General features: G+C 60.6%; 1 protein-coding gene across 1 annotated transcript in view; it reads right to left on the bottom strand.

The window, feature by feature from the left end:
- Window positions 1-6,929, bottom strand: part of SLC2A9 (solute carrier family 2 member 9) — a 75,939-nt gene extending 69,010 nt beyond the window's left edge. The window contains 2 exon segments of the mRNA XM_023536623.1: window positions 1,552-1,650; window positions 6,867-6,929. Coding sequence (XP_023392391.1) covers window positions 1,552-1,650; window positions 6,867-6,929 — 162 coding nt within the window.
- Between the last annotated feature and the right edge of the window lie 288 nt (window positions 6,930-7,217).

Genomic DNA, 7,217 nt, shown 5'->3' on the forward strand with positions numbered 1-7,217 from the left:
GCCCCGTCTCGGGGAATCTGGGTTTCGAGAAGGTTCCCACCACTCTGAGAACTGGTAAGAGTGGTTTGTGGGGCCCGAACCCTGTCAACAGCGTGGTGCAGACAGAGCGCTCGCTTTCCTTCTGCGAGCCGGGACTGTGTCCCCACCAAGCAGAGGGCACCTCTGTGACCAGCCCCTAACCGAAACCCTGGCCTCTGAGGCTCCGACGAGCATCCCTGGTGGACATGTCACAGGTCCTCAACAACATGTCCAGCTCTAGTTTTGACTTCACTTGATGTCCAGTCTGCACGTGGGTGGGGCTTTATGTCCTCCCACTGGGCACTTCCCCTGGAGGACCCTGGCTAACTGGGCGGAGAAGGTGCCTCTCGACTTCCAGATACCCGAGATGCTTGGCTCCCACGGCCAGCTTTCAAGATGAAAACTGAGCACAACGAAAGAGGACACTCGACATCCAGTGACAGTCAGGCAGATAAGACCCAGAGCTTCCTGGGCCCCGCCCCCCACCTCTGTGCAAGGTGCTCTCTTGGGTTTGATCATATTCCAAACCCATATCATTCTATTCCAGGTTCAGGTTTTGCATGGCTGCCCCTCAAGCCATCAGTGCAAAGGTCTTTGAGACCCATGGGTCCAGCCTCCCTGGAGTTTTGTGGGGGGTGGGGGGGAAGGGTACGGGGCCCCCAAATAAGGAAAAGCCTGAAAAGTGGAGAAATCCAGGGATGTCCACGACCTGCTCCCGCCTGCTCCCTTAGCTGCTGTCCCGTGGGCTCCAAACACACCTGCCCCCAACCACGCACGAGCATTCTGCAGATGTTTCCCATGGCAGGCCTCTGTGCCTTCACCTCACCCTCAAGACACAGCTCAGGCATCGCCTCCTCCCGAATCTGCCCTCACACCCCATCCACGTTACCCCAAGGGTGGAGGGAGGTCCCCTTCCTTAGCATCCCGAGCAGTAGGTAGCACCTAAACCAAACAGTCTAGATAGGTGAGGACCAAACTTTCACCTGCAAACCGGCAGGGCAGTTACGGGGGGCTGGGTAATTGCCCGTAAGGATGGGACCCCAGAGAAACAAAAGCCAATAATGGATCAACCAGTAGATTCTCAAGGGATCTCTGGCTCTGGTTAAAAGCCCTGATTACAAACAGAACAGATCAGAAGACTGTCCCCGTGTGTCCCTCCGTGCCCCCTCAAACACCACGCTCCTCGCTTCGGCATAAGACCCCCAGGGCCGCCCCTGCGCCCTCCGCCCCTGCGCCCTCCGGGGCCTGCCTCCTGTCCCTATGCTCTCCCAGGGCACCCCCACTCCGGCCTCGAGAAACTGCCTGCCGCATTGTCATCACCCCCCGTTTCTGCATCTCCCACCTCCCACGCGAAGGTGGGGGCTGGTCTCCTCCTCTCTGTCCCACCCCAGGGTCTGGCAAAGTCGGGCACAGAATCGGCCTGAGGTTTGCAGGTTCGGGTACCACCACCCAGCACCTGGCAGCAACATCCCAAGTTTTCCACGTCTCCGTAGCGCCTCCTGCTGGGCGCGCCCCGCGGCCGTGGGCACTCGCCTGAGCTGGGGCGTTCACCACCGAGAGGTTGTACCCGTACAGGAGGGAGGAGCCGAAGGCGCCCACGAAAGAGGCCACGACGAGCCAGCAGGACCAGGCCTGGGAAAGCAGACGACAGCACGTGAGACGTGGCACTCGGCTACACATTGCTGTTTGAGCTGAATTTGGCCAGTTTTCGGACCCACATAGGAGCAAACAGCAAAGCCAGAGCACGGCCGCCGGCAGTAGCAGGCGGCCCTTATTCGCGGCTACGGGCCAGGCGTTCTGGGCACGGTGCGGGTATTATAGCGTGAAATCCACAGACCGATACTGTTTTGTTCTGGTTTTATAGGCGAGGAAACAGGTTCAGAGCTGTCCCTGGGCTGCCTAGGACGGGGCGTAGGGCCCGGGGTGTCCAGCTCCAGTGTCCACGTAGTCATCCCGCACACCACAGTGTCACCGCTGCTGCCTCTGCATCTGGGAGCCATAGCCAGGGTCCCGAGACTCCTGACAGCCACACGGACACGCGCGTGCTCACACACGCACACACACGCACGCACACCCCTATGCACACGCCGTTCAGGCAGAGGGGCCCATCTGCAGGCCAGTACGAGCCAAGGGACAAGGATATGCAGACGGAGCAACAGGACTTGGCCTGGAGATCCGGGCATCTGCCTCCATGCAGTCCTGCCCTGCACGCCGTCCGCCCATCCAGGATGGCCAGGGCCACGACGGAAGCACGGGGCGGAAGCACCTGGGCCCCACGGGCTGGCCGGTCGGCAGGAGCTGGAGGCAGCGGGAGCTGCCATCCTGGGCTGGCCTGGGGAACGTGGGCCACTCACCAGATGGGGACCCAGGTGCTCGTGGAAGGCAGTTTCTCTGCCATCGTTCGACGTGTGTGTGTGGGGTGTGTGTGTGCGTGCGCGCGTGCACGTGTGTGGGGGTGCCGGGCCCTCACGAAGCTCTGGAGATACAATAATAAACGAGACAGATGAGGGCCACACTTCAGGGAGCTGTGTCAGCCCGACGCTGGAAGGAGCGGGGACCCGACAGCCAGTCCCCCGTCCCGTCTGCCTGGGGAGCCCCCTCCAGCACGGGCTGCGTGCCAGCCGGCTCCGCCACTCAGCTGGGGGACCTGAGCCAATGTCCTGACCTTGCCAGGGCTCAGCTTGCCCGGCTGTGAAGTGGCATCTAAATGACCGCGCTGGCTGCACAGGTCGTTGGGGGGTGACGCGTAGCCGGACGAGGGTGCCGGAGCGTCCGTGCACATAGCGAGTGTCCGGAAAGAGGGCTCGCTCTTCGTTTTCTCTCTCCAGTCCCCGTGGCCCGGTCATACGGAACGGCCATCGCCTAAGTGACGTGCCAAGGTCTCTGGTGACCTGGCCTGGGCTACATCCACCCGAAACGCTCCCTCCCAGAGACGACCTCCCTAAGACCCACTGCCAGTGTCTGGTCCGCCCCTTAACGTGTACATTCATCTCTTGGATAATGCTCTGTCGGACCCCCAGCTCCGTGCACAAATGCCACTCACGACTGTGTAACCTTAGCCCAGTTACACAGCTGCCCCGTGACTCGGCATCCTCGTCTGTAAATGGGGATGATGCTAAAGCCACGTAACATCCCAGGATATTATGCAGAAGAAAGGAGTTAAGCCGGTGAGTGTCGGCGCAGAGGCTGGACACTGGGCGGGGGTCTCACTTTTTAGGGATGGTGGTCTTGCTTCTCGCTCTCTGTGTCCGGGCCCTGAGCCTGCTGCAGACAGGGTGTCGGGGTGCCCGTAATTGGATGGAGGGCGAGAGGGAGGGTTTGTAGGCCATGGGGATGGAATACAGTCGGCCGTCCACATCCGTGGAGCCAACCAACCGCAGGTGGAGAATATTCGGAAAGCGCCCTTGTTGCTGACAGGTACCGCGTAGTTGGGCCTGCGATGGCTGGCCGCAGCTGTGCTAGCGTGCACAGACTTTTTTCTTGTCATTATTCCCCAAACAGTACAGTACAACCTCTATTTACACAGCATTTACACTGTTGTAGGTATTATAAGTAAACTGGAGACGATTTAAAGTATGCGGGAGAGGGCGTGTGCTATACGTAAACGCTATGCCATTTTATGTAAGGGAGTCGAGCACCCACGATTCTGGTATCTGAGGGCGAACAAGCCCCCCACAGATATCAAGGGGCGACTGGATTTTCCTGCAGCGAGCGCGGCTTGAACTGAATGGATTCGTTGAGGGAACGGAATCGCATTTTGGACAAAACGCCCCCTTCTCCGTGGCCTGCTGTCTTTAGAGTCGCCGTCTGGATCTCGGCTCAGATGACACTCCTCCCGACCCCCCGGGGCTGTGCCGGGGGGGGGCCCCCCCGTTCCCCGCCTCACCACGCTTCTCCTGTCTGCTGCCATCGGCAGGGCGTGGAGGACAGGTGGGGGCCGTGTCCCAGAGCCCCTGCCCCTGGCGGCCCACCCGTGCCCACCACCTGTCACCACCAGCTCCAGGGACAGAACGTGCCCTCTGTGGAGACAGCGGAGGGAGAAGGGGACACCACCCAGCGTGGTCTCGTTGCGTGAGCACAGCCACACTGCCGGAGGTGCTGTCAGCCCCAGGAGACTGCAGCTGGAGAGTCGGCACACCACGGCCAAAGTCACAGGGACCAGGACACCAAGGCACGAGGGCCTGTGGTCACGGGCTGTCCGTCACCCACACTGAGACCCCAAGGCCTCCGTGGTGGGTACAGAGTCAGGTTTCTCTGTTTCCCTGTTTTTTCCTCCCACCTGGCGTCCCGCTCCTGGGACAGGCAGCCTTGGGGGGCCTGAGGTGGCTGGGGCACCGCGTGAGGGGGGCCAAGCTGAGCTCCTGGGAGTCCGTGCTTGAGTGTCCCCAGGCGCCTCTGGCCCCGGCTCTGCCTACACATTCGCAGGTGCGGAGCGAGGGGGCAGAGTTCACTGGAACGGGCCGGGGCGGCCACACGGGAAGTGTGGCCATGTTCTCTTGTCCAAACAGGAAATGGATAAAGTTTTTTTCCGCCCTGTTCTCAAGTCATAGCCACAGCTGAAGAGCCCTGGAAGGGATATGCATCTTCCAGGAGTCACCCTTGCTTGTGACTCCTCCTTTGGAAACTTCATTTTCCCTCTTAGTGAGGCTCTCGGGCAGGGAGGGGAGTGACTGGCAAACACCCAGGGAGGGTCCCCCCCCACCCCCCGGGGCTGGGGCAGAAGGGGGGCCTCGCGCTTTGCAGTAGAAGCTTCCGGGGTCTGGCCCTGACTCCGCCCCTTTTTTTTTCCTTTCCTGCTTTCACTCAGCATATGCGAAACGCTCTGCCAGTTCCCGCTTCTCACTGTGTGTGTCAGGCAAGTCGCTCGGCGTCTCTGAGTTCCCACGTTTACAAGTGCAAATGGCAGAGACAGGTCCTGCTCCCACCTGCCCGCAGAGTTACCCCGACTCGGCACACGCGCCCGAGCCGCACGCCGGAGACGCAGCTTCGAACAAGGCGGAGGCTGCGAGTTTGGAAGAAAAAGGATCTGCTGGTACTTGGTTGTCACTCGGTCCTGCGCGTTCAGCACTGGCCGAGGGAACAGCCCTTAGGCCCCGGGAACAGCCCCTAGGCCCCCAGCCCCGGTGGCCGCCTCCCACCCGCCTCCTCCGGCAGCCTCAAGGCAGCACAGGCCGTGGCGCGCACAGCCTGGCCTGAGAATCCATTCGCCGCATGGCCAGTTTGCCACGGATGTCGGAGAAGCATCTTTAATCGTGTCTCGGACGGGTCGCCTCAGCCGTCCGCTCCCAGAGGTGGGGAGTACGGCGGCCGCAGGCGTGTGCGGGGGACGCAGAAGCCCTCGGGGGCCTCACGTCCGCAAAGAGGAGACAAGAAGCCAGCGAACTGGGTTTCATGGAAATAAAAGAGGTGCCGGGAGCGAGTCGCGTCGCATGCGTGCGAGAACGTCCACCCCGGAATTCACAGCGGTGGCAAAACACCTGCTCGACGGGGACCCGAAACTTCTCAAACGACAAGCCAGCTCCCGACCGTCGGGCTAGTTTACCGAGCACGGACGCACTCAGGGCAGTGACCATTCTGCATACGGACCACGCAGGGGGCTCCAGGAGAACCGGCTCTTTCTGGAATTGACTGCAGCCAGCCGTGGTCCAGAGCAGGACGCTGACGAAGAAGCTCTCGGGGACGCCATGACACGCAATGGCTGAGGAGCGCCCGGGAAAACACGGAGGGGCGCTGAGCCGACCTGGGCCGGATCATGGAAGACTTCCTGGAAGAGGCGGGACCTGGAGGAAGGGCGTGAGGTGAGGGGCGCTGAGCCAAGGGCCGCGGACACGGACGCCCTGGGGTGCGTGGGAAAGGGGCGCCATCCAGTGTGGCTGGGGCCTAAAGCGTGGGCGGGAAGACACCAGCCCGTCACACCAGATGCCCGAATGGAGCCGTGACTCGCCGAAGGTGAGCCCCAGGAAAGCATACAGTGTCTGCGTGGAGGGAATATCTGCTTAACGTAACGCTGCTGTGTCCCTGGATGACCGGGGGCGGGGGCCCGGCCTCCCGGACCTCCCCCTCGTACCTGTGAAATGGGGATAATGGAGCTCAGCCTGCGGATTGCACACTTCTCCGGCAACCTGGCAGATGGCCTAGTACTGATCTCTGTCCTGCTAAATACGGCCATATTCTGAGTCCCGGCTGCTTCCACACTCATCGCAGGAGACGAGGCATAGATGGGTCAAGGTCTGAGGCCGGCTCTACCTTGAACTAGCTACACAGCCTCGGACAAGTGGCTTCGGCCCTCTCAGAGGCTCAGAGCCTCCCCTGGAAAAGGTGGGTAGTGATGCCCTCACTGTGGGGCGTCCAGGAGAACCAAATGAGAGTCACGTGTAAAGGGCCAGCACAGAGCGGTGCTCTCTATTGGTTTTGGCGTCCGGTTTAAAGAGAGGGCCTAGGGCATCCCAATGAGGGAGAGAGGATTTCTGTGTGCCGAGGACTTCCTGGAGGAGGGGGCAGGTGAACCGGGACTTACGGTGTGGCGAGGGATGGGTTTCGGCATACTCTTAAGGATGATGGCATCATCGCTTTCAACATCAACGTCCCCTTGCTGAGAAGTGACCTCTGGGATGCAGACACCATCCCCTGCAGAGTTCAGACAGTCGGTCACCAGCGGATAGCATTATCAACCAAAGCATAAGCCATCCATGGCCTGTGCCTCCTGCATACACTTTACGATTCACACGGCTCCTGGGCACATCTCTCTGCCTGACCTCACCTTAGGCTGTGTTTCTCCTGGAGGGAGGGCAGGGGCTGCCCCGGTCACCAGAGCACATACGAGAGAAACGTAAGGAAGCCGAACTGACCAATTTCTTCTTCGCCAAATCGCTCTCTCCGTTATCTGCTGGGTCCTTTTCACTGGGCTTCATGGGGTTTGTCTTTCTGATCTGGGACTGGGATTTTCTGTTCCTGAGAAAGAGGAAAAAGGAAGAAGCCATTAGACACTTGCTGTCACAGATGCGTAACTCAGGGGAGGTGGCCCTCGGTGGGTGAGCGGCCTGGGTGAGAACATGGGGATGCGGGACCCCAGCTCCCCTGGAGACCCGGGCACCCTCCTGCTCTTCTCTGGCCTCGGTTTCTCCATTTGCGAAGAGGTCAGGTTGACTATGTCTGTGTTCCCTCGCTGGCCGCGTTGCTTATTAAATACAGGCCCCTCC

The sequence above is a fragment of the Pteropus vampyrus genome, unplaced genomic scaffold (assembly GCF_000151845.1).
Source record: "Pteropus vampyrus isolate Shadow unplaced genomic scaffold, Pvam_2.0 Scaffold163, whole genome shotgun sequence".
NCBI classification, from domain to species: Eukaryota; Metazoa; Chordata; class Mammalia; order Chiroptera; family Pteropodidae; genus Pteropus; species Pteropus vampyrus.